Below are 27,260 nucleotides of genomic sequence, written 5' to 3' on the forward strand. Positions count from 1 at the left end.
TCCCCATGACCTGCACCCGCCCCCCAGGCTGTTAACAGGTCGACCAAGGCTGACTAGGGCAAAGTCACTGATTCTGGAGGACTGAGATGGTGACACACATAAAGGGAAGTGACCTACCACCAGGAGAGGGACCCCAGGGGTCTCTGGAGCCTGATTGCTAGGCCAAAAGACAACACAGAGCAAAGAGTGTGGGAAGTGTGTACCAGCAGCCAGGCAATGTTACAACTTCAGTATACTGATACCAGCATCTTGACTCTATGGGCCCCTCAGCCTGGGGCTGACCAGTTAGTTATTTCTGGCTTCTCTAAAGGGTCATGGGCTCTGGTGTGGGGGTTCCTGGCTCTTTGGATGAAGCCTAGTAAAATGAGGCACTGGAAACGCTTGTAACTTCGAAGTTTCGAGTTCACCAGCTGCTAGGTGGGGTAGGGTCTAGATGGCCTCGACTTCACTGTCAGACTCCAAGGTGTCCAGTGGCTGCAGCCTTAGTGAGTCATAGTTGGGGGGTGGGGTGCCCGGGATGGGTAGAGTCTGCTGGTCAGGGTAGACCTCGGCATGGGGACTGTGGTTGGTTGTGTCAGGCTGGAAGCCAAAGTTGGTGTGGGCCTCCACCAACTCAGCCACGGTGGGTGGTGGGCCAGTGTATGGTGCCTGTGGCCGCTTCCTTCGAAGGCCTTTGCAGGAGACCACCAGCTTGATGATGGTAATCCAAATGAAGTCAATAATGATCTCCCCAAACTCAATGAGGCACAGCACTGAGCCCCCCATCCAGAAGCCAAACTGGCCCCCCAGATTAGAGAGCAGCCACACGATCTGTAAGAAACAAGAAAATGAGGGCCCTGATCTGCCCAGCTTTGGGGGCCCTAACACCCACCTAGGGACTCAGGGATCCATGAGACAGACACCCACACACTCACATTGTTGGCTGGCGACTCCTCAATGGTGCGGTAGTTGAACTCTTGGAAGTAGATGTTGAGCTTGACAACACCCTTCCTACAGGAGGCAGTAAGGCAGCAGGCTGGGACCATGGCCTGCCCTCCCTCGCAGGATGGGTGTGTGCATGTGTCCCATGGGAAGAGCACTCCAAGGCACCCTGCCTACCTCCAGCCTGAGTTGCTCTTAGAAGTGGGGAGATCCAAGCGAGACCTGGAAGTACTGTCCCTTCCCACTTAAATCGGACCTCAGAGCCACAAAGGACATTGGTGCCCAGCACCGGTCTTGTGGACTTCTTTCTCATCCCATATCTTCCATTTTCCTAAAGGCCTCTGGTCTGAGATGGTCCTAAAGGTCACTCTGAAGCTCCTCTCTGGGCATAGGGTAGCCTGGTCCATATGCTAAGAAGCGTGGCAGCCTCCAGAAGGGTGACCAGGGGCTGAGAGGGTGACGGGAGTGGTTCCCCATTACATTGGGAGTCTCTGGAAAGGCTGGGCTGTCTCATTTCTCCAGACCTTTCCCAAACTCCATTCCCGCCTGGGTATCTCGGCCTCTTCTTGACTGGGAGTGACTCCTACTTCTCAAATGTCACCTGTCACAGACATCCCTGTCTCCCAGGCACACTGAGGCTTCTCCCTGTTCCTAAAGGAGATGGGGGCTCATGCAAGACACTCCTGGCTGGAAGCCTTTCTTGCGTTTCAGCTCAAGGTCCCTGGTGGTGTAGACCTTGCCTGTCCTGCACTTGCCTGTTTGTGTTGGGTGGATGGAGACATGGATGGAGGAGGGAAGGTGGGTGGATAGATGAGGAAAAAACAGAAGGACGACATTGGCGAGGCAGCTCGGCATGTAAACGGCTTGCCACACTAGCCTCATGGCTTGAGTCAATCTCAGGAGCTCACATAAGGGTGGAAGGAGAGAGGTGACTCCACAAAGATGTCCTCTGACCTTCACATGCACACCAGGGCATGTGTGTGCTATATACATACATGCATGCATACATACATACATACATACATACATACATACATACATACATACATACATACATAATACATACATACATACCACACACTGGATAACTTTTTTAAAGAATGGAAGATGTGGTAATGGAGAAGTGCCGGGGTGGAAAATCGGCTCTTCCTCCATTAGACACCGAGCCCTCAGCTGCCTTTCTTCTTCCCCTCTTCCTCCTCTAGTCTTGCACTGGATTTTAACAGCAAAAGGAATTTGGGCAGCTGTTCCATGTGTAAACCCTGCCCCGGGCACTGGTTCCTCCCTTTTCTGCCTTTGCCAGCCCTGGCCACATTCCATCCTTACCTGCTCAGGGTGATATTTGCGCTCTGGTCCCGTTCCTGAGACAGGACATGGAAGATCCAATCCTAGAACCCAAGACGCAGTTGAAAGAAAGGGCTGTGCATGCACACACGCATGCACTCATGTGCACACAGACAGACAGACAGACAGACAGACACACACACACACACACAGACACACAGAGAGACACACACACACACACAGACACACAGACACACACACACACACAGACACACACACACACACACACACACACACACACACACACGAGACATAGACCCTGTTGCCCAGGATCTGGGCAGACAGCACCCCTGCACCTTCCAGAAGTCTGAGCCTTGGGTTGGGAACAGAGGAACTCTCACAGAAGCCTGGCAGTTGTCAGAGGGAGGAGCTCAACTCTCTAGATGTCTTGTTCCCAGGCGGGTATTGTCTCAGCCTCATTCCCATCTCTGGCCATAGCACTTGCTGTCCTTTCTGCTCAGAATCCTCCCTGCCCTGCATGGGCCAGCTCTGCCCCTGGCTATGGCTCTCATGCACCTCCATAGAGAGGCCTTCCCTGACCTGCCGTCTAAGCGCTTTCCCTTGCTGTTCACTTCCCTTGTCTCTGTCCCTCACAGCCATGACTTTGAAATGATCTTTCTATGTGTATGTCTCTCTGACTGGGCTGCAGACTTGGTAAATGGAAGACTATGCCTGTCCCTGGCATAGTGCCTGGGAGAGTATGGGTGGAGTGGGAAGAAGGAAGGGAGAGAAGGATGAGAAGAAAGGGGGACAGAGAGGGAGGAAGGGATGTAGAAAATTGATAGAGGGGGAGGGAAAGAAAGGTGGAGGAGGAGAGAGGGAAGACTCTAAAGTCCCAGACTTGTTCTCAACCCAGAGACAGAGGAGAACAGGAGCTTGACTTTCCGCCGTCTTACCTCAGAGGCCTCAGAAGGCCAGTCAGCCATGGAGATGGTCATCTTATACTGGGTGTCACTGGAATAGAGAAGCCAACTCTGTTGCTCTCCCGACAGCCCTGTGCCCTCCTCACCAGCACCTGCAGGTCCCCTGTGTCACACTCACTTGCAGGACTCCTTGCACATGCTGAGGCAGGTCTCCCTCTGGGCCACACTCATCTGTAGGTTTAGGTAGCAGTAGGCTTTATGGGAGAGAGGGAGGTGGTCAGGAGCCATGAGGGCTGCTTCCGGGGGTCCTCCCTCCCCCAGCGAGCCTCTGCTCTCCTCCTAGATCACCTAAGGGAGACTCCATCCAAGTCCCCATCACTAAGATCATTGCCCCACACCCATCCCACACCCTGGCCCTCTTGTCCCAGCCCAGCCTGGGGTCCTGTCCCTAAATATCCTAGATGCAGCTCAGCAGGTCTGAGTGTCTTCTGTGTCCCTCCTCATCCTTACCTAGAAGATGGCTTCTGGGGTCCTGTACAGAAGGATGAGCAACCAAAACCAACCAACCAAACAAACAGACAGATGTATGTTTTCCTCATTTGTATATTGTAATGGTGGTAGGACCCGTGACTACTAATTGCATCCCTGGACTGACTCCAATCCCCCAGGGTCCTCAGTCTCAGGCTCCATTCATGTGGGAACCCACTGAGGATTTGTTCTGTGATGCTGGCTTCCAAACCCTTGGAAGCCAGCATCACAACAGCAACTTCTTAAGTGTCCCCCTCCATCCCAGCCCCCTTCATGCATGGATGCACATGCTGAGAGGATGGCTTCATGGCTTCATGTGTACATACACACATGCAAACACTGGAAGCAAGGTGCCTGCTCATGAGCACACACAGGTCCTGCAGTGACACAGTGTTCTTTGCATGCCTTTCCTATATGCATCTGAAAATGAATATATACATACTGCACACTCTCCAGCAGCCGCATTCCCGGGCTCATGTGTGTACAGGGATGTACACAGCACACACGTGCCTGGAGGGACAGTTCATCCTACACCTATGTGTCTCAAGCATGTACTTTACAGAATCGAGATGGGGAGAAGGACGGTTCTTCTGGAAGGGGGTCTGGGAGATGTTGTGGGCTGGGCGAGCCCTAGTTAGTGATGGGCTTCTCCTCACGGTTGTCAGTTTTCCTATGCTACACTCACCCCAGTCCGGGAAGTCCCTGTTGTTGCAGTATTTCTCCCCAGCAGGCAGTGGGTACAAATAGTGGCCGCAGCTGCAGTTATGGATCATGTGGTCTTGGAAACAGGAATGAAGACAGGCCTGGAGGGTGCAGAACAGATCTCAGGCATGGTAGGATGGTATCACTCCAGTACCAGAAAGGAGCCCAGAGAAGTTACTGCCAGGGTACTAGGGACTACTGGGGATCAGGAGGTGTGGTCTTTTGGTTAAGAGCCTGTTGGTGAATAGGCAAAGCCACAGCTACAGTGTCTGCAGTCAGGGTCACAGTTGTTCTTGCACATTGGACCCCACAGCAGCTTATTGGGCTGGCACAGGGACTCCGACCCAGGAGCTCCAGTCTCTCCACCCAAAGCTAGTCCTGTAGATGGTATGGGCAGGGGTGGCCTGCCTCAAATAAACATGCTAATAGCTCCTCCAGTGAAGTGCCAACACCCTTCTGAGGTCCATACACACAGACACCCAGAAAGACAGCAGGCAAGCTGGCTCAGATCTGCTTTCTTATGGGGGTGGGCAGTGAGAGTAGGATGACCTAGGGAGGCATAGGGGTGATCTTTAATGGATCAGAGCTGAAGGGAGGTGGAGTAGAGGGGACACAAGAGTCCCCAGCCCTGATAACTGGATGTAGTGAGGACACTTTCAAGGCCTCAGTGTCCATGGTGTTTAGGTCATTCTGACCTGGTTCCAGTCTACTCACAGACCAGCTATGTGTCCTGAAGCAAGTGATTAACTTGCAAGCCTCAGTTTACTCATAGAGGAACAGGAAACTAGTCACACCTACCTTCCAAGGTTGGAGGACTCAGCAGGGCATCAGGCGCTTGGTAAGCAGTTATTATGCCCGCTCCTGCCCTCCTGTGCCTGCCCTGAGTGTTGGCTACTACAGCCTCCTACCTCCAACCCATTCCTCATGCCTCTGCCAACTCCCTACTTCCCTCCTGGCCTGCCCCCTCTCCTCCAGATCAATGCATCTGACTTCTCCCAGAGGGACCACTGAGATTCCCACTGGCAGGAGATGGGGCTGGCTATCCCATTCAGGGTGTGGTCAAGAGAAGACAGCAGGGGTCAGAGGAGCTTAGAGTGGCTCTAGTGAGTGTCTCACACAGACCTCAGTCCCTCATCTGGAAAAGAGGTGTCCTTTTTTCCAGGCAGCTCTGGTAGGAAGTAGGCAGGAGGCAGAACTTCTGACAGGGTCTAGATTTCTGCTCTTGCCCTGGAAGGAGCAGGCACTGACATTTCCCAGGAATGTAGCTAGTCCTCCTTTTCCATATGCCCTGCCTCCCTGTGCTGCACTGTCTGTCTGTCCATCCCTCTGGAAGCTCCAGAGATGCCAGAGTTCTTCATGGCAGACAGAAGCCCATCAGACAGGAAGTGGCCAAGCCAGCCCTTGTGGGGAGTGTAATGCTAAACTCAGGGCTCCCAGACATGGAGGCAAGCACCCTTTGCTTGCCCGTGTTTCCTCATCTCCCCAGGCAGGTTGAGCTGGGGCAGGGGGGAGTCATCAAGCTATCATTTTGTTCTTTATGCAAGACGTGTTCTCTCCTCTCAAGGCTACAGAGGGAAGGTTGCAGGTTGACCTCAGAGATCAGGATAAGAGGAAAGCTCCCAGCTACAGCAAGGAAGCTTGAGGGCAGCTACCTAAGAGGGGCTTTCTCAGGTTAATTGGTGAGGCATTCAGTTCAGGGTCTGTCAAACCCAGTTTTCCTCATTCCTACATGTGTATCCTAGGGGTGCCTCTGGGATGTAACACATGTGAATTGCCGAGCACCTGGCCAACCTGCTGCAGTTAATACATCCATAAATGCCACTGCTGTTGGCATATTGAGATCATAGAGGGGCTAAAGAGATCAAATGAGGAAATGCATGTATATCCCTAGCATTGAATCTCACACACAATGACAGTTCTCCCAGGGGCACCTGCTAAGGAGATATAAGAGTGGCTAGCTCTGGGTCCTGGGTCGGAAGCCAGAGTCCTTGTCTTTGTAGCACCATGGTCCCCTGTGCTACTTACAAAGATCTAGCCAGGTCTGCCTGGTGCTGTGTTCCTGTAATCCCACTACTGAAAAGGCTGAGGAAGGAGGATTGTGAATTTCAGGCCAGCCTGGGCTACACAGGGTAACCCTGTCTCAAATAAGTAAGTAAGTGAGAAATAAAGATTTGGCAGAGCCAGCCTAGCTCTCTCAGAAAGCTAAGGTCCCTATGGTCGCCAAGCCTACACAGTCTTCCCACCTGGATTGAGTACGTGGTGTTGTAGTCACTGTAGAGGTTCTGAATGGCAACATCGGAGCCATTCATCGTGCAAGGGCTGTAGGGCTCCCCTTTGCGCTGCAGCTTGTCCTGTGGAGAGAGATGACTCATGGAGACCCCCTGGTAGCCTCTTCTGTTTGTATTTTCCCAGGAGTCAACTGGATCTGCAAAGGGATGGGGAGTTGCAGGTCCCAGAAGGTGCCAGAGGAGGCGCCAGAAGACTCAGCGTGTCTTAAGAGTATTGTCAGATACTGAGGTTTACACTGAGGCTGGGTTCGTGATTGCTACTTTTAGGCCATGGGGGTGCAGCCTGGACAGGGGCACTTCTCCCCTCAGCCCTCTCCACACAGGCTGCCCTGGGGCCCCGGCTGTACCACCAGCACCCCGATGGACGTCTCAGTTCCCGCCATGGCATAGATGCCCTCTTCTCTGATGAAGGGATACGTCCTCTGCTCATGGAGCATCAGCCTGGCTCCTGCTGTGGACGCAAGGAAGGGGACATAGTCCTCTTGGCCGATGTCCAGGATCAACTTGAGACCTATGGGGGAAGGATAGTGAGGGCAGTTGAGCTTGGGCATCCCCCAGATGGAAGGGGGACCTGCCACCCAAGTGTTCCAGCCTCATTCAGCCAAGGTGCTCATAATATCCTCCTGGGCTCGTATTCCTCACCTGTAATCTCGTGTCTACACAGCATGCCCTGCCCACCAACGGTGCCCAGCCCATTTCATCCCACACGACATGTGACCTCATTCTTCCTATTCAGTCCTTTCCAGTGGCATAGCTTCTTCCTGTTGCACCTCTGAAGATGCCTTTCCCTCACTCTGGAATGCCGTTCCCCGCCCTCTCCTTTCTTCTGGATCATCCCACTCTTTCTCCAGGCTGTAGTAGTATCACTTCCTCCAGCAGTTTTCCTGCGTGGTCAAAGTCATCCACATGCCCCCTCCTAGCTCTGGAACGTTCCCTCCCAGGGTCTGCCTCACTCGTATTCTCGTTGTAAGTCTTCTTCCCAGCTGAGCTGCCTGGTTTAGAGGCAAGGACTTGTTCCCAGCCCTGAGCTTGGGGCACTGGGGTGGCCATCTCGGCCTGAGATGACCAGAGCCACCCCTCACTTGGCACTTGTTATATATTATGTGCTATCGAGGTGCTCACTTAAGAGAATCTGGCTATGTAGCCCCGGCTGGCCTCAAACTGGTGATCTTCCTGTCTCAGCCTCTTGATTGCTGAGATCACAGGCTTACGTCATTATGACTGGCTATAAGGTGCTTGCTTATAAAATATCCTTTTGGATCTTCACAAAAATCCCATGAGGTACGAGTTATTACCATTTTACGGGTAAGCAAACTGATGCACAAATAGGTAAAGGGACCCCTCTAAGGTTACACTGGGAGGAAGTGGATTTTCTGGGTTCTGAGGAGGCCTATTGGCTCCTTACTGTAATTATGTGTCTAGCAGTCTGTTGACTATTTTTGCTAACAAGGGCAGGGTTAAGGTGGTCAACTCCATGGCCTCCTCCTGGCCAGTAACTCTGATGGTCAAGGAAGGCTACCTGCCTCTTGATGGTTAGAAGTGTCACAGACTGAGGCTGTGTGCTATGCCCCAAATGTGGGTGTTTGGGCATTTGTCAGTGACTCTCCAAGGTTTCCCTTTGTAGCTGAGGTTGGTCTTAAACTTGTGATCTCTCATTTCAGCTGCTCAAGGGTTGGGATTACAGGTGTATGTCACAACAGTCAGAGTCCACCAGCTTTCCTGTAGAGGACAGGACAATGGAATGGGGACCTGCCATTAGCCATGTTCCACTTCCTCTCTAGTCTTCACTCTTTTGGGCTGTTGGGATACTGGTTGCTCTGTCATAGGTGACCTTGGACCAATTGTGTAAAAACTTCTCAGCGTGCCTCAAATATGCTGAACAGGCTTGATTTACCGATCAGATGAGGTGGCTTCTTAACACAAAGTTTCTGTGACTCAGGAGCTGAATATTGCTGTGGGCCATTCTTAGCTATCGTGTACTGTGCTCTTCAAGAACAAACTGAGGCTTTGAGAACCTATCATAGCCATGAGCTGTGTTGCTTCTGAAACATCAAAGTATTCAACAACAAAATGGGAATGCCAGCCTAGACACCCCCAGCCTCACCCTAACCTTAATCTAACCATCACCCTAACCTTAACCCTAACCTAACCTTAATCTAACCCTAACTTTAACCCTAACCTGACCTTAACCCTAACCCCTAACCCAACTCTAACCCTAACCCCTTACCTAACTCTCTAACTCTAACCCCTAACCTAACCCTAACCCTAACCCTTACCCTGGGCAGAGGGCTCCCCCAAGGCTCTGCCCTGGTCTGCTGAAGAGGGGAGTGGGTAGCTGCCACCGTTCAAACACTTCAGAGAGGTAGCATCTCATAGCATCTCCTTGCAAACCCAAACTCACCAAATTCAGTCCCAGGGTTGGCGGAAGGAAGCACTGTCTCCGTCATGCCCCAGTTGAAGATGTAGCAGTTGCCATAATCAGGGTAGAAGATAGGTGTGAAGTTCCTGAAATAAACAGGATAGGCTAGAGGGCGGGAACTTCCCCTGGGCAGAGGGCTGCTCCAAGGGAGCCGCTCTGCTGAAGAGGGGAGTGGGCTGCTGCTGCCCACTTCAAACACTTCAGAGAGGGAGCAGGAGGGAGAGGCTAGACTAGCTCTTTCCTTCCAGTTCACCTCCTGTGAAAGCCAGACTCCTGGAAGGCTGTGAGGTAGAAAGGAGGAAGTTTTTCCTGGCTGGGGCTGGTGTAGCCTTTGTGGCTTGTGAAGAAGTTCTCAGATGCTAGCCTCGGTCACTACACCTTCAAAAGGACGTGGCTTGTCCTGACCCCTTCTGCTTTTGGCTTTGAGACCATCTCACTGTGTAGCCCAGGTTGGCCTGGGGAAGAGGATCCTCACCTCTGCCTCTCCAATTACTGGGGTTCTATGTGTGTATCACTCTGTGTGGCTTTGTGACAGCTTCTTGTATCTCTCTAAAGGTAAGAGCTTTCTAAAATAATGCTGATGCCATGTTCAAAACAACCAGCAAAATCTCTCAGTGCTATTGATTAAATATGCAGTTTCAATTTCCATTTGTCTCACAAAGATTTTTTTTTTTTACAATTTCTTTATTTAAACCAAGACCTGAATCATTTTAATGGGTGGTTTAATTGTAACTGATTACTAAGCCCTGTTAATATCTTTTGACTGTGTCTCTTGGGCTGATAGGAAAAACCCACGCCATGCAAACCCAACAACCTGAGACCTATTCTCAGGGCTCAGAGTGGAAAGGAGAAAACCAAGTGCCAAGAGTTGTCCTGTGACCTCCATGGATACACCGTGGCAGTCATGCATGCATGTGTGCACACACACGAAAGTGTTAACAAAATGAAAAGTTTCAGTTTGATCCAGATAACAATTGAAGATGATGTAACCTTGTCCAAAAATGAGATCACACAGGACAGAGACTCTACTGTTAGCAAGAACTGGAGTCTGGAGGATATGTTAAACAATAGCACAGACAGCAATAAAAAAATGCAGACAGTGAGAAACTCGATGGTATTAGTTAGTAACCCAGTTCCTTCAGTAAATAAATTGTGTAAGAGAAAAGGAAATCACCTATAGGCAGAAACTCAAAATTCACAGTGTCTGAGATCACTCTCTGTACACTCACCTCATGTGTGCAAGCTGAAAAGTAGATTTCATAGATGGTGTAGGACTTAAAAGGAGGAATGAATAGTAGTTGCTAAGGGCTGGGAATGGATGCAGAGGGAGGGTGGGTAACAAGTCCCGGGAGGCCGGGAAGTGCAGAATGAGATGAGTAATAGCAACATCATTCCTAAGGAAGAGAGAGGTCTGATGTTGCATGGCAAAGTAGGGCAATGGCAGCTCATGACAGTGTATTATTTATTTTACATCAAACTAGAAAGGAGGGCTGGTGTGGTGGTCCATGCCTGTCATCCAACCACTCAGGAGGCCGAGGAAGGAGAATCTTGAGTTTGAGACAAGCCTGGGCTATGTAGTGAGGCCTTGTTTTAAAAACAAAACAAATCAACAGAAAAACCAGTCTAACAACAAAAACTAAAAGTGAGGTTTCCCAGTGAAGGAAGGATAAGTATTTTGGAAGGTGGAGATGCCTTAATTTGGTTACTGTGTGCCTCCATAGAAGTGGCGTATGGTCATGCTGTCCCCACATATGCAGTATGTGTGGATATACAGAAATACACACAGTGTGTATGTGTGAACAATCCTATTCATAAGAAGATTATTTGATTAGAAGGAAAATCACAAGCTTGGTATAGTGGTGCATGCCTGTAATCCTAGCACGGGGTTGAATTGTTCCTCCACCTCTTCTCTGTGACATGGACATTCTCGTGTCTCTTAGGAGTAGCACTGAAAGTATTTTTCAAAGCACGGTAGGATGGCTCATCCAGTAAATGTGCTGCTGACAAGCCTGACCTCCCAAGTTCAATCCTCAGGACCCACACTAGGTTGGGGGGGGGGTTGGGAGATCTGGCTCCCACAAACTGCTCGAATGTGGGCTGAGGTATGAGACTATCATGAATAAACAAACAAATGTTTTAAAAGTATTTTTCAAAATAAAACCAAAAAAGAACTCTCAAGCAGATGCCTATGTATCTACACTGTTCTTTTATAGGCTAAGTGATTTTCCTTGGCCCTTCCAACATTTCTAGAGGTGGGCTGTGGACTGGAGCAGCAAGGAAAACAGGATAGAGCTGCTGAGTGCAGTTTGCACTGCAGCACAGGCAAGGGATAGCTCCATGTCACATCTGTCCTCAAACATGGCTATAGTCTATCCACTTTTTAAAACATTACATTCACTTGTTTATTTGGGGACTTGTGCATGGAAGGTCCAGATGGCACCTTATAGAAGTCAATTACCTTCCACCATGTGGGTCCTAGAAATTGATCTTGGGTTATCAGGCTTGGTGGCAAGCACCTTTACCTTTGTCATCTCACGAGACTTCTGAGTCTCCCAGTCTGCCTCTAGAAGTGACAGAACTTAGCTGTCTATAACAGCCCCCCCTCCCTGCACATTTCACCTCTTTATTACCTTTGATTCAGTTCAAGACTGGAAAATCATACAGATTTAGTTGCTTACCTATTTGCTGTCCCTGTGTGGATCCCGAGCCTAAGGAGAGCCATGACCTTGGATCTGTAGGATGACAGCCCAGAGGTGGCTCAGAGTAGTCTGCCTTGAACTGACTTCTGGCTTTGTTCTTTTCTAGCCCAGGGAACTTGACGGTGTACTTAATGTCTCAGTTTTGTTTTCACCATCTATTTGTATATCCCAGGGACAATAGCAGCAGCTACTGCCTTCCAGAACTGAGCTGAGGGACAGGTAGATGCCTAGCATACTGTGACATGCAAAGCACCTTGGCTGGTACTGTTCACACCTCTGTTTCCGGGGCCTGGCGCACAATGCAGCAGCACACAGACATTTGGTAAATATTTGTTGAATAAACTGTAATATGTGATAAGGACATTGGGAGAGATAAATGGTGGGGGTAGACTTGGGTCAGGGAAGGTATCTCGACCAGGGTGGGGCCTGAGGAAACTCAAATGATGAGGAAGAGGTGGTGGAGTCTAGTGGGTAGGAAAGGGAAGGGTATGTCCTGGTGGGGAGCATAGAACCAGCAAAGGCTTGGAGGGGAATAGGAGCTCTGAGCAGGCACCACAAGGTCTATCTATATACTGTGTGGGTCAGAGCTAAGACTACAGGCAAAGAGCAGAACAAACAGGCTGCAGCCAAGCCCTGCTCAGAAGGGAGAGACCTCACCCCAGGCTGTGAGGACATAGTGTTCCCAAGTATTGGGCAGATGGAGTCCAGAAGGGAGCAGCAGGCTGCCAGGATGTGGCCAGTCCCCTCTTGCAGACTGAACTCTGGGTCGTCATCATTTGTTGGTAATGCCTGTCCCCTAGAGAGGCTGTGTACAGCTTTAGTAACCTCTAGTTCTAGAGCAAGGGTCCTCTCTATAAACGTTTTCTGAGATTGGGGCTGTGAATGCAGAGGCCAGCAAGCAAGCCTTCAGAAATAACTGGGAGATGGCTAGGGACACTCATGGTCACTTGTGGTGGGAGATACTCTGGAGGCTTGAACTTGGGAGTTCCACACCAGACTAGAAAACATATCTAGAAGAGGAAAGGGAAGGGAAGGGAAGGGGGGAGGCAGAGGCAGGGAAAATGGCTTAGTTGATAAGGTGCTAACTGCCAAAGCCTGAGGACCTGAGTTTAGATTCCCAGCATCCACAAGTCTACTTTCCCACCCCTCCACATCATGTGACCACTTGCCTACGCCATCAAATCATGTGACTCACCTCAAGAGTAAGGGAAGGCAATACTCAAGTGAGGAAGATGATGTCATGTGTGCTATAACCTGGCCACCATGTTCCACCAGTTGTGATTCCTTTACAGGTGTCAGGTGACCTCTGGGGCAGGCTTCTCTGAGCCCATCACCCCTGCTAAGATCAAAAAGGTCCACCCACATCAAGGGCTTCCCATGAGACATCCAACCAGTGCTCCGAAACATTCAAGCTCATCTCCAACAAAGAAGTCTGAGACATGGTCCTACCAAAGCTCCATGTTCAAAGCCACCTGTCTTCCTGGGTAGAGATCTTGACAGGAAAATGTCATGTGGGAAAATGGATGAAATCAGAACAAAGCATGTTGTTTTCTTCCTAGAGATGCAGGTTTGCATTCTTTGCTGTTTGCTTTTGTGGTGCTGGGTATCTGACCCAGAACCCTTAGACACTAGGCAAGTGCTCTGCCCCGACCTATATCACACTCCTCTTCTTAGTTTTGACAGATTATAGTTGAGAGGCAGGATGTTAAGGAAAGAAATCACTGGTCAAGGGGTCAAAGAGAGTCCTATGTGCTGGTTTTGGCAGTGTGTGTGTGTGCTTGTGGTTTATATGTGTGGCGTATATGTGTGTTATGTGTATGTATGTATAGAATATGTGTGTATGCACACCACATATGTGTTGTATGTGTGTGATTTATATGTGTGTGTACGTGTGTGTGGTTTATGTGTGGTGAATATGTGTGTTGTGTATGTATGTGTGTGTGTGTGTGTATTGTACGTGTGCACATATGTGTATGTGTGTATGGTATGTGTGTGTGCTTGTGTACTCCTGCTCACAAGAGGAGGCCAGAGGAAGATGTTGGGTGTGTTCCTCTATCACTTTCTACATTACTCTCTGGATATAGTTTCTCACTAAACTTGGAGTCAGGCTGTTAGCTAGCAAGCCCCAGTGATCTTCCTATCTCTGTTCCTAGTGCTGGGGCTACAGGAATGTGCAGCAATGCCCAGCTTTGTATATAGATTCCAGGGGTTCAAACTCAGGTTCTCTTGCTTGTATAGGACGCGATGTTAGCTTCTGAGCCATCTCCTCTGTCTGTGCCACTTCTCAACAAATATGAAAGAATTCTACAATCAGCTTATTTTTTTTTAAAGTGTGATGAGAATGTCCTGGGAACAGGGCACAGCTCTTAGCATTTTTACCTAGACCAACCCATTCAGTCCTCACAGGAGCTCTATGAGGTCATTTCACTGACTCTACTTTTTAGATAAGGAAACAGAGGCATAGAGAAGCTATGTAACTTTCTGATCCTCTATTTGTGGTAGAATCACTGCCAAGATGCAGATATTTTTTGTAAAGAACCTTGTAGAGAGTGAGTGAAGTCTTGAGTCAATGTGTACTGTTGATATGGGCATGGCTATGTCAAGTACCCCAGTAACTCAGACCCCTGGGAGTGGCAAAGCCTTCCCTGGGTGAAGCCCAGAAGGATGGAAAGCCTTCCTCAGGTCGGAGTACAAATATTGACAGCATGCAGAAAATGTCCACCATAGCTTTCTCTCCCTGAAAGGCAGGCCTGAAGACTTCTCCCCAACAGAGACTGCTCCTACCAAGATCAGCTAAACCCATCTTCTTGATCCAGCTGTATGTCATAAACCAGGCCTCCTTGTCTATCTGTGTGTAATAACCCTACCTCCTGGTCTGCTGTATGTAATAACCCCACCTCCCCACTCAACTGTACACACTGAAGATGCTGGGCTTCCAGGGTGCTGTAGCTTTTTCATTTGAGAGCCCACACCAAACAATAACAGCGTTTCTGTGTCTGTTCTCTCTTCATTTCCTCACTTCCCCAGTTAGGTCAGTCCTTGAAGTCATGCAAGATCACAGCAGACCCTTACAGGAAAGCCGGTGGCACTGGAGGCTAAGCCCTCAGGCATTAAAGTGAATGCTAAGGCCAGGATTTGGGAGAAGGAATGGATGGTGGCTGTATCTTGTCTGACTACAGCATTCTAAAGGAGTCCACCCTTCAGCTTGTGTTAAGACCTAGAGGTGGGGCTAAGAAAAGGAAGGGTATCTTATATTACTCACAAAAACAAGCTTAAGAGAAACAAGGTTAAACTTGCTGTCCTGAAACACTATACAGTGACAATAGAAAAATCAGTCACCTTGGTTGAGATGACTGTGGCACTTTCACAGGTAGCCACTTAGATATTACTATGGCAAGTGTTGTCTGACTGGCAATTACATATGAATTAGTAAAAGGACAGGAACACACACACACACCTACACACACACACACACACACACACACACACACACACACACACACACACACACAAGCTAAGTGTGTGGGGAACTGAACACACGCAGTGCTACCTGATGTTCAAATCTAGGCAGCTTTGGCTCCGTGCAGCTCTGAGGATACTCCTAACACTGAATCTCTCCTTTGAGGAACATTCATATGGCCAAGAGAGGGGACAGGACCAGAGAATAAGGAGGCAAGGGATGGGAGTGTTGGAAGCCCATGATGGTGGAAGGCAAGGGCACAGTCCCATCAGTTTCCACTCAAGAAGCTGTGGTCAACAGCTGTGGAGTAAGCCCAGATGCAGGTTGGCTATGGTTTCGTGACAAGGTGGCTGGGTGGTTCCTTTTGCTCAGAGGTTTGGCTTGGGAGATTTGAAAGAAGTGGGTAGGGAGGGTGATGTCAGACACCTTTGTTTTCTTTCTTTCTCTTTCCCCTCCCCTGTCCTTCCATCCCCACCCCATTTCTCTCTTTCTCTCCAGGGTCTCAGCACAACCTTCAACTCCTGCTCCACCTGGGACCACAGGCATCTGCCACCATGCTTGGCTGTTTGAGCTCCATCTTCTACTAATAATAGAGGCCCCTGGCTCTGCTACTCACCTGGGTGTGACTTAATGTCTCTAGGGAAGCAGGGAAAATAGTACCCTTTGTGGGAGTGTTGCCAGAGTGAATTACAGTTTCGTATATAAGAAGTGTTCAGAATAGAGTTTGGCCCATAAGAAGGTCCAATAAACCTTGTATCATGACTAAATGACTAAATTTGAATTTCTTATCAAATGTGGGTTTAGTAATATGAATAACTAGTTGAAATCCAACTTGCCTCAGCAAATGGAATGAACTAGAAAAAACTATCCTGAGTGAGGTAACCCAGACATAGAAAGACAAATATAATATGTACTCACTCATAAGAAGATATTAGACATAAAGCAAAGGATTACCAGCCTACAATCCACAACCCCAGAGAACCTAAGCAACAAAGAGGATCCTAAGAGAGACATACATGGATCCACCTGGGAAGGGGAAAAAAGACAAGATCTCCTTAGTAAATCCGGAATGTGGGGTAAAAAGGAGGGAGAAGGGGGGAGGGGAGGAGGAGGAGAACATGAGGGAACAGGATGGTCATTTTGGGGAAGGGCAGAGAGGGAGAGCAAGGAAAGGGAGATCTTGATAGAGGGAGTCATTATGGGGTTAGGGAGAAACCTGGCACTAGGGAAATTCCCAGGAATTCACAAGGATGATCCCAGCTAAGGAATAGTGGAGAGGGTGCCTGAACTGGCCTTCCCCTGTAGTCAGATTGTCATCATAGAGCCTTTATCCAGTAACAGATGGAAGCAGATGCAGAGATCCACAATTAACCACTGGGCTGAGCTCCTGGAGTCCAGTTGAAGGATGGAGGAGTGATAATATGAGCAAAGGGGTCAAGATCATTATGGGGAAACCCACAGACACAGATGACCTGAGCAAGTGAGAGCTCACTGACTCTGGACTGATAGCTGGGGAACCTGCATAGGGCCAAACTAGACCCTCTGAATGCGGGGCTTGGGCAGTTTATGGGGCCACTGGCAGTGGGACCAGGATTTATCCCTAGTGCATGAACTGGCTTTTTGGAGCCCATTCCCTATGGAGAGATACCTTGTTCAGCCCAGATATAGGGAGGAGGGCCTTGGTCCTGCCTCAAAGTGATGTGACAGACTTTGTTGACTCCCCATGGGAGGCCTCACCCTCTCTGATGAGTAGATGGGATGGAGTTGGGGGAAGGACGGGGGAACTAGGATTGGTATGTAAAATGAAAAAGATTTTATATACACACTGCCATTTTTCTGATTTGCATTATGGGATATATTGGTACTATATTGCATGGTGTGTGTGTGTGTGTGTGTGTGTGTGTGTGTGTGCGTGTGTGTGCGTGTGTGTGTGTGTGTGTGTGTGTGTGTGTGTAGCCAAGGAATTCTTGGTCCTCCTGTCTCTGTCTCTTGAGGGTTTGATTAGCAACTCCTTGACACTATGTGCAAAATGCCTGCCCAGGATACCTGTGCATAGAGGAGGGTAGAGAATCTGCAGCTCTCAGCCGATTCTTCACTGAGCTCGTGGAATGTTCAGGGCTGAGGCTACAGTTCCTAGAAGATGAACCTGGAAGCATTCACATGCCCAAGCATGAGATTTAGGAAGGAGCTCCTGAGTAGCAGCAGAATTGAGAACTGAAGTGTGAGAGTTCAGATCAGGAGGGCACAAGTCTCCATGTCCAGGTGAAGGAAACGGGATTCTGGGATAGCCTGGACTTTCTGGGTCACTGCCAACCCCTGCCACTCTGCCACTCTCTCACCATGAAGGGGCTTTTATAGGGAAGCGGGGATCTTGAGCCCTCATAAGCCTTGCTCTGCGTGCCAGTGTGGACCTAACTATATGCCCTTCATAGTAACTGGAAGAGGTGGGTAAAATGATTTTACTGGGTTAGAGAAAAGACAACAAAAAACAGAAAATACCAGGTGCCCACCCAGATATGCCATCAGGTGGTTGGGAGTTGCAGGCTAATAACCCAAGGCTGCCCTGTGCCTGGGGTGGCCAACAGCCAAACTGGGGGCATTATAAAAGGCCTGGCCCCTCTATCAAGGGAGGACTGCTCTGCACCATAGCAGATCTTCCCATGAATCAGGCCAAGCCCAGGGTTCACCCACAGTCATCGCATCCTTTCCCAATTTTTTTTTTCGAGACAGGGTTTCTCTGTGGCTTTGGAGGCTGTCCTGGAACTAGCTCTTGTAGACCAGGCTGGTCTCAAACTCACAGAGATCCACCTGCCTCTGCCTCCCGAGTGCTGGGATTAAAGGCATGCGCCACCAATGCCCGGCCCTTTCCCAATCTTATCTTCCTTCTTTATCTACTTGACTTGCTGACTTCTCCCAAAGTGATTCCCTCCAGTGTCACGAGCCTGTTTGAGACATGCCTCCAGCAAGCCTCAACAAGACACAGAGGCACAGACTAGCCTGTATGCTACAGACAGCCATCCAGAGCTGGGTGGGTCTGAACCCTAGCAGGCCAGTCTCCTAACTCATTCTGTCTGTTAGAACACAGGACAGGAGTTGCTCTTACCGATGGCTGCAGGGTTCTGTCCCAAACAGGCAGGCTAGGATTATGCGGTCAGGGGCATAGCCCATCCCCACCAGGTCCTCTGGAAGCACTTGTGAGAAGATGTTGGTGGCCTGAAGGATATACCACTCAGTCACAGCCTGGGTGGCACTGGTGAAGTTCCGGAAGGTACACACAGTCCCATTGGCACTGCACTGTGGAAGGGAAGAGGGGTTCCTGAAGACACAAAGGCTACTGCTCTGAGGAACCCAGGAGGGAAGGGTAGCACCGTATTAGCTGTTCCATGACTTCAACCTGGTGGTGGGAAATGTGTTAGAATCCTAACTCATGCATACTCAGGGGCCACTACCCCAAGCCACTCCAGGCTGGTCATACACAGCCCCCACTGGTACTCTTAGGTATGAACACAGGACACATGTACAGATACATAGCTCCTCCCCGACATACATACAGACATATTACACATACAGAGGCATACAAAGACACACAGAAGACACACACTCAGACACACATACATACCTAAACACATGGATACAAACACATATGGGCACACAAACACACACTCAGATGCACAAACACACACAAACACACACATTCAGATACACAAACACACTTGGGTAACAGACAAACATACATGGGTACATATACATATGCACAGACGACACACTAGAACACAAATGAGTACACACACATGACACACAAACACACAGAGACATACTCTCAGACACACAGGCACACAGGCACACAGGGACACACATGGATATAGGGCTCATCCTCAGAGTTAGTGGACACACAGGCTTGGGCTGAAATTTTCAGATAGGTAACCTGTGGCTCCACCCTAAGTGTGGCATCTACTCCTGGGCTCCAGGCATCAGCTGGTTTGAGTGGGGGCTTTGGAGACTGTGACCAAGTGTCAATGCAAGGCAGACAGTTGCCCCTCTGGAGGTTTCACACCTGATCCTTGTGACTGTCGAGGCTGACCCTCAGAGTAAGCAGGGAAGCTGCTGACAATGCAGGCCTCTGGACCCTGAGCTCTCGGCATCCTTGGGCTCTCCAGGCATGACGCCTGGATCATGGTCTGGCTTGTGAAGGAGCTCTGGGAGATACCAGATGAGGCTTTCTCCCATTGGAGCTATAGGAGCCAGCAGCACCTCAGCCTCAGTGTGGGCAGTGGTTTCTTGGCCTTTGACTGCATCCCCTCTGCTCAAGTCCTGGTGAAACTGACAGCACTGCCAGGTCCAGAGCATGTGACCCAGGACTGGATAATCACTAGAGGCTGTCATGTAGCCCACTGGGATTATTTTAAGGGTGAGATGTGATGAGGGGAGTTAATGGGAGTTTGATTGGCTCTACTGAGAAAGGAACTGTGGGGAGAGATTGCTGAGATTCAGCGGGGGAAGGGAGGCCTGAGCTAAGACGGAGGGTGATGAATCCTCATGAAAGCACCTGAGTGCCTGGATCACGCATGCCTGAACACAGATGAACTCTGGACATCTTTGTTACATGTGCCAGTGGCTCTCTGCTTTGCATAAACTAGTATGAACGGGGTCATTCTCATCCAAAGGTGTCGACCAACATACCAGCCATTTCTACTTTTAAAAAAGTGTTTGCGGGGCTCAGGGAAACATCCAGTTGGTAAAGTGTTTGTAGCACTAGTAGGAGGACATTAGCTGGATTCTCAGAACTCACATAGAAAACCCAAGTAAGGGCTGGAGAGATGGCTCAGAGGTTAAGAGGGCTGGCTGCTCTTCCAGAGGACCCAGGTTTGATTCCCAGCACCCACACGGCAGCTCACAATCATCTATACCTCCAGTTCCTGGGGATCCAATACCCTCTTCAGATATCCACAGGCACCAGGCAAATACATGGTGCGTAGACATACATGCAAGCAAAACACTCATACACATAAAATAAAATAAATAGAAAAATAGTTAAAAAATAGGGTGAAATGGTATGTGTTTGTAATCTCAGAGCTTGGGAGGTGGGGACAGGCAGATTTCCCAGGCTTGTTGGTCAGTCAACCTTGCCTAAGGAGAAATGACATCTGGAGTTTTCCTCTGACCCACCCCTGACAGTTACATGTGAAAATACACCTGAACACACCTTCCGCCCTTTGCAGATGTATGAAACAGGCACTAGGTCCTCTCTGCAAATCTTAGGTTACTAATGAAAATAGATTGCCACCAGCCTCTCTGGATGACCAATGGCCTGTGCTTAGGGAACTTACCAGCTTCATGGCCACCTTGCACCCCTGGGCATTGCAGGTGCTTCCTGGGGCTGGACTGCTGCTGTTTTGGCTATCCCCAAACAACTCGAGGATCACTGGGTGGTCAGGATTCCGTTCATCAATAAGAACCAGAGGTGTGTGGTTCCAGATGGTAAAGTTTAGGGTACTGGTAGTGTTGGTGTGTCCAAACTCCGGAGCCAGAATCTTGTCCAAGACAGCCTCCATCAGCTCATCCAGGTCTTTCAGCAAGTGCTTGACCTTGGAGTACCTAAGTGGGGAGAGGAGGGGTCAGGTGGGCAAGGGGCCACCAAAGAAAGAGCATGCAGAGCCTGGGGTCTTCTTGCACATCAACATTTAAGAACTTGCCACCAAAAGCAGGGTCTGGTGATGTACAGCTGTAATCCTGGTTTTTCTGGAGGCTGAGGCAAGAGGAGCTTAAATTTAAGCCCTGTATGGGCAATGTAGTAAGATCCTGCCTCATTGTTTACTTCTTAAAGGGCTAGAGATGTATCCTAGTGTTAGAGTGCTAGCCAGCGTATGTGATGCACTGGGTTCAACTCAGATGCCACCTCTCTCCCATTGCATCCCCACCTCTCTCCCATTGCATCTCCATGTCTCTCCCGTTGTCCATTCAGTTCATTAATTCACCAAATACACGTTCAACATCTATGTGCCAGGTGATGGTGGCAGGGACAGCCACGAAATTCCCCTTGTAGCAAAGAACTGGCTGTTGGTTGTGTGTCATGAGTCAGATGTGAGGGCCTCTTTCTCTTGTTTTGATCTTTGTCACAATTTGTCATCATCCCCATCTGCAGACAGGGAATGACTCTTGGAAGCCACTTTGATTTCTTGGATGGCCCCAGGGGCAGGACTGAATTTGGAATTCAGATTTGGTGGGCTCCAGCAGCAGGAGATAGGTTGTGCTCAGGGGTTCTCCTGGAACCCCCTTCTCAGTAGAGGTAGAGGGTGGAGATGGGAGACAGATCCTGAGGACCAGGACCAATTACAGGATGGAGAGGTGTTGGGTCTGTGAGGGTGTCTTCTGTTTTCTCTCCTCCCCAGGGGCTCCATGTTGGAAGTATGATCAGGCCCTGTAGAAGGGATGGCTCCATAGGACAGAGTGCACCACTTGGTTACCCATGCCTAGTGCATAATACATCAGGGCTGGATGGGACAGCCTTGGCAAAAGGGCTTCCCCCCAGGTGGGGGATTAAACCCAAGATGAGCCAAAGAACAGCCAGGGCTAGCCCCTCTCTGTCCGCAACACTAAGCTGTTCAGGTATGCACAGCAAAGGATGGGAGGGGAGGCTGGTGGTATTATCCAGGGCAGATGTCCAGAGCTGCCTCTCACAGCAAGTATCTGCATGAGCTCTGGGTTCAAATCCTGTCATATCACTTAAAATCTGTATGGCCTTGGACAGCTTAGCCTTCTGAGGCTCAGTTTTCTTATTTAGAAAATAGAGGAAGGGGTAAGAAAGTGTCCCTCAGAGAGAGTTTCTGTGGCTACTAATATTATTATTCTAATAATCTCTCCCTTCCCCCTCTCTGTATGTGTGTGTATATACTACATGTAGGGTGTGTCCATGGAGGCCAGAAGTGGGCATTGGATTCCCTGGGACTGGAATTATATCAGTTGTGAGCACCCACTGTGGGTGCTGGGAACAGAATTTGGGTCCACTGGAAGCTTTCTTAATCATTCACTGAGTCATCTCCCCAGATTCTGCTGTTTTTTTTAGACAAGGTCTCACTTGTAGTCCATCCTTGCTTTGACCTCAAGATCTTCCTGCCTCAGCTTCCTAGATGCTGGGACTGCAGGTGTGCTGCTAGGGCCAGGTGGTTAATGACAGGGTTTCTTGTAAGCTGTCCCAAGGGCTCCTCAACAGAGGAAAATCCTATTAAAAATTGGGCCTTCCAGGATACAATATTAACTAAAAAAAAATCTGTAGCCCTACTATATACCGATGACACATTGGTGGAGAAAGAAATCAGAGAAACATCACCCTTTACAATTGCCACAAATAACATAAAATACCTTGGGGCAACACTAACCAAAAAAGTGAAAGACCTGTACTGTAAGAATTTTGACTCTCTAAAGAAAGAAATTAAAGAATATACCAGAAAATGGAAAGATCTCCCATGCTCTTGGACAGGTAGGATCATAGTAAAAATGGCAATCTTGGCAAAAGCAATCTACAGATTCAATGCAATCCCCATAAAAACCCAACACAATTCTTCACAGACCTTGAAAAAAATTCTCAACTTTATATGGAGAAACAAAAGACCCAGGATAGACAAAACAACCCTGTACAATAGAGGAACTTCTGGAGGCATCACCATCCCTGACTTCAAGCTGTATTACAGAGCTATAGTCCTGAAAACAGCTTGGTATTGGCACAAAAATAGACAGGTAGACCAATGGGATAGAGTTGAAAACCCTGATATTAACCCACACATCTACAAACACCTGATTTTTGACAAACAATCCAAATTTATACAATGGAACAAAGAGAACATCTTCAACAAACAGTGCTGGCATAACTGGATGCGGACATGTAGAAGACTACAGATAGACTCAAGCCTATTGCCATGCACAAAACTTAAGTCAAAATGGACCAAAGACCTCAACATAAACCCAGCCACACTAATCCTATTAGAAGACAAAGTGGGAAATACCCTTGAATTAATTGGTACAGGAGACTGCTTCCTGAACATTACACCAGTAGCACAGACACCGAGATCAACAATTGATAAATGGGACCTCCTGAAACTGAGAAGCTTCTGTAAGGCAAAGGACACAGTCAGCAAGACAAAACGGCAGCCCACAGACTGGGAAAAGATATTCACCAACCCCACATCTGACAGAGGGCTGATCTCCAAAATATACAAAGAACTCAAGAAGCTAGTCTCCAAAACACCAAACAATCCAATTAAAAAGTGGGGTACAGAACTAAATAGACAATTCTCAATAGAGGAATCTAAAATGGCTGAAAGACACATTAGAAAGTGTTCAACATCCTTAGCCATCAGGGAAATGCAAATTGAAACAACTGAGATACCATCTTACTCCTGTCAGAATGGCCAAAATCAAAAACACCAATGACAGTTTATGCTGGAGAGGATGTGGAGAAAGAGAAACACTCCTCCACTGCTGGTGGGAGTGCCAACTTGTACAGCCACTTTGGAAATCAGTATGGAGACTCCTCAAAAAAAAAAAAAAAAAGGGAATCAGTCTACCACAAGATCCAGCAATTCCACTCTTAGGCATATACCCAAAAGAAGCACATTCATACAACAAGGGCATCTGTTCAATTATCTTCATAGCAGTATTATTTATAATAGCCAGAACCTGGAAGCAACCTAGATGCCCCTCAACTGAAGAATAGTTAGAGAAAATGTGGTACATTTACACAATGGAGCACTACTCAGCAGAAAAAAAAAAAACCAATGGAATCTTGGAATTTGCAGGAAAATGGATGGAACTAGAAGAAACCATTCTGAGTGAGGTAACCCAATTGCAAAAAGACAAACATGGTATGTACTCACTCATATTCGGATTTTAGACATAGAGTAAAGGATTACCAGCCTACAATCCACACTGCTAGAGAAGCTAGTAAACAAGGAGGACCCTAAGAGAGACATACATGTTCCCCTGGAGAAGGGGAAAGGGTCAAGATCCCATGAGCAAATTGAGAGCACGGGAAGAGGGGGAAGGGAGCTAGGAGAATGAGAAGGGGAGAAGAGTAGGGATGCAGAGGACATGAGGGAGCAGAAAAGTTGAGTCAGGCGAAAAATAGAAAATCACAAGAATGGAGATACCATAATAGAGGGAGACATTTTAGGTTTACAGAGAAATCAGGCACTAGGGAAATGTCTGGAGATCTACAAAGATGATACCAGCTAACAATCTAAGCAATAGAGGAGAGGCTACCTTAAATGCCCTCCCCTGATAATGAGATTGATGACTGACTTATATGCCACCCGATAGCCCTCATCCAGCCACTGGTGGAAGTAGAAGTAGACACCCACAACTTATCACTAAACTGAACTGGAATCAAGATGCAGAGAAGGATGAGTGAAGAGCAAAGGGGTCTAGACCAGGCTGGTGAAACCCACAGAAACAAGACCTGAACATCTGGGAACTCTTGCTCCCCAGACTGATAGCTGGGATACCAGCATGGGACTGATCCATACCCCAGGAACATGGATTTCATTGAGGAAACCTCGGAAATCTACAGGACCTCCTGTAGTAGTTCAGTACTTATCCCTAGTATAGGTGTGGACTCTGGGAGCCATTCCACATAGAGGAATACTCCCTGAGCCAAGACACACAGGGGTGGGCCTAGGCCCTATCCCAAAGGATATGATAGACACTGATGACACCCTATGGAAGGCCTCACCATCCAGGGGAGCAGAAAGGATATGTGTAGGTAGGGTTTTAGTTGGGGCGGGGTGGTAGGGGAGGACAGGAGGGAGAAGGGAACTGGGATTGTCATATAAAACAATCTTGTTTCTAATTCAAATAAAAAATCTGAAAAAAAGGGCCTTCTAGGGCCTGGGGCAACTGCTCAGTGGTTAAAATGCTTAGCACAAGGACCTGAGATAGATCCCAGCACCTATGTAAATAGATGGGCACAGTGGATTGCATTTAGATCTAATGTTGGGGACAAGGAGACAGGCAGATTCCCTGGAGCTTGCTGGCCAGCAAGGGGTTCCATACCCACTGAAAAACCCTGCCTTAAAACACAACGTGTGCTGCTCCCTGAGAAATGGCCCCAAGACTGACCCCTGATCCACACACAAGAATGGATGCACACACAAATACAAAAGTCAAAGGAACTTTTGAGGATTGGGAAGGTGACCACAAGTTGTGAACTCCCTTTTAGAACTTTTCTTTGGACAAGAATATCCTCTGTCACTCCATTCTTGGATTTTCCAGGCTGGGACTTTGCACACACTGCGTCCACAACTTGAGCATTGTCTCCATCCCTCCTGGCTAACTTCTACTCACGCCTTGAGACAGTTTTTACTGACTGGCCACCTACCTGTTCCCACAATCCTGATTAGATGGGGGGTCTATTTGTAGTCACACCCTGAAGCCTTCCGGTTGTGCAAGAGACAGCATGGCAGACTGATTAAAAAGTGGGCCTTTTGGTGTTAGACCAGGCCTGGGTCCAAATTATTTTTCCTGCATGTATGTATGTACACTGCACACTTGCTAGTGCCCATGAAGTCAGAAGAGGGTGTCATAGTCTCTGAAACTGGAGTTATAGATTGTTGTGAGCTACATGTGGGTGCTGGGAAATGAACCTGGTTCCTCTGGAAAAGCAACGAGTGCTTTTAACTCCTGAGCTGTTTCTCCAGCCTCCAATGTATCTTTCCCCCTTTTTTAATCGCTTTGTGTCTATGGGCATTTTATGACTGTGCACCATGTGCATTCCTAGTGCCTGAAGAGGCCAGAAGAGGGCATTGGATCCCTGGAGCTGGAATTATAGGCTATTGTGAGCTGTCATTTGGCTGCTTGGTTTTGAACCCGAGTCTTCTGGAAAAGTAGCTGGAGCCATTTCTCCAACACCAATATGGATAAAAATCCTAATGGTTGTTTCCTCTGACAGGTTATACAGAGGGGAGGGACTTGTCTGTTTGTTGCTAATATTTCCTGCATGTGGAACAGTGGCACACAGTGGAGGCTCAATAAACACAAATGCAGTATACAGATGCAGCATTGCTGAGAGCAGGAAGTGCCATTTATACAGGATATGTGGCCTTGTTCTTGAGACAGGTTCTGGTTGTACAGTCCAGGCTGGCCTGGAATTCATCATCCTGCCTCAGCCTCTGAATGCTGGGGTTATAGATGCTAACTCTGCTGCAGTAGATGGTCCTGTACCCATGCATACACAGGCACCACTAACTGGACTCAGTGGGCTTGAAAGAGAGATAGAGAAGAGATGAGAGAGAGAGAGAGAGAGAGAGAGAGAGAGAGAGAGAGAGAGAGAGAGAAGTTGGGAGGAAAAAGAGGTGGAGGAGATAAGGGAGGAGCTGGAGGGGAGGGACTGGGGGGATGGATTTTATCCAAATACATTATATACATCTATGGATATTAAATAAACTGCTTTTTCAAAAGAAGATGGACAGCGCCTGAGGCACAACACTGGAGGTTGACCTTTGTTCCACTCCAAAGTTACTTAGTTCTAGATGTATTGTGGCTCTCTTTAAGCCGAGGAAGCTTGGGACTTTTAAAAATCTTGTATGTTGCAAAAAGTGAAAGCAAAAAGAGAAATAAAAGAAAGAAAAGCGAAGGAACAAAACAGAAGGACTATGGAGAAACGGGAAAGTAGGGAGGAAAGCAAAGGAAGGAAAAGAGGAAGAGAAGAGCCGGCTTTGCTCCGGGGACCACCTACTGGAAGGGGCTGGAATTGCAGACGGTGACGGCCGGGAAGTTCATGGTCTTGAAGCCCATGGAGAGCGAGACGCTGACCTCCCAGCTCAGGTAGGTCTGGATGAAGACGCCCCATTGCCAGCATACCAGGCAGGCGAAGAGCAATGTGAGCAGGAACCACATGGCCTTCTTTTTGGGCCCCTCGCAGATGATGCGTTTGGGGCCGTGCGTGTTGGTGTTGTTGCAATACCACACAAGCAGCTCCTTATAGGTGTAGCCTGGGCCCTTCTGCAACCGGTGCAGGCACTTCAGCAGGTACTTCTTCACTGGCAT

At 48.6% G+C, this 27,260-nt stretch overlaps 1 protein-coding gene and 1 pseudogene across 1 annotated transcript; one reads left to right on the forward strand and one right to left on the reverse strand.

Moving 5' to 3' along the window:
* On the reverse strand, window positions 1–27,260 carry Scnn1b (sodium channel epithelial 1 subunit beta). The gene is made up of 12 exons (XM_027410247.2): window positions 26,950–27,260; window positions 20,552–20,819; window positions 18,328–18,518; window positions 9,048–9,151; window positions 6,994–7,157; window positions 6,602–6,709; window positions 4,342–4,459; window positions 3,307–3,382; window positions 3,162–3,219; window positions 2,248–2,309; window positions 915–990; window positions 1–810 (listed from the first exon to the last, which is right to left on the reverse strand). The coding sequence occupies exons 1-12, from the start codon at window positions 27,258–27,260 to the stop codon at window positions 430–432; spliced, it is 1,917 nt and encodes a 638-aa protein (XP_027266048.2). The 3' UTR covers window positions 1–429.
* Window positions 14,280–15,189, forward strand: LOC118238631 (annotated as a pseudogene).

The sequence above is a fragment of the Cricetulus griseus genome, chromosome 3, assembly GCF_003668045.3.
Source record: "Cricetulus griseus strain 17A/GY chromosome 3, alternate assembly CriGri-PICRH-1.0, whole genome shotgun sequence".
NCBI classification, from domain to species: Eukaryota; Metazoa; Chordata; class Mammalia; order Rodentia; family Cricetidae; genus Cricetulus; species Cricetulus griseus.

Coding starts and splice junctions, on each gene's coding strand:
- Scnn1b (XM_027410247.2), bottom strand. CDS start 27,260: ATGCCAGTGAAGAAGTACCTGCTGAAGTGCCTGCACCGGTTGCAGAAG. Junction 20,820..26,949: donor TGCAATTCCAGCCCCTTCCA/GTAGGTGGTCCC, acceptor CTCCCCACTTAG/GTACTCCAAGGTCAAGCACT. Junction 18,519..20,551: donor GCAAGGTGGCCATGAAGCTG/GTAAGTTCCCTA, acceptor TCCCTTCCACAG/TGCAGTGCCAATGGGACTGT.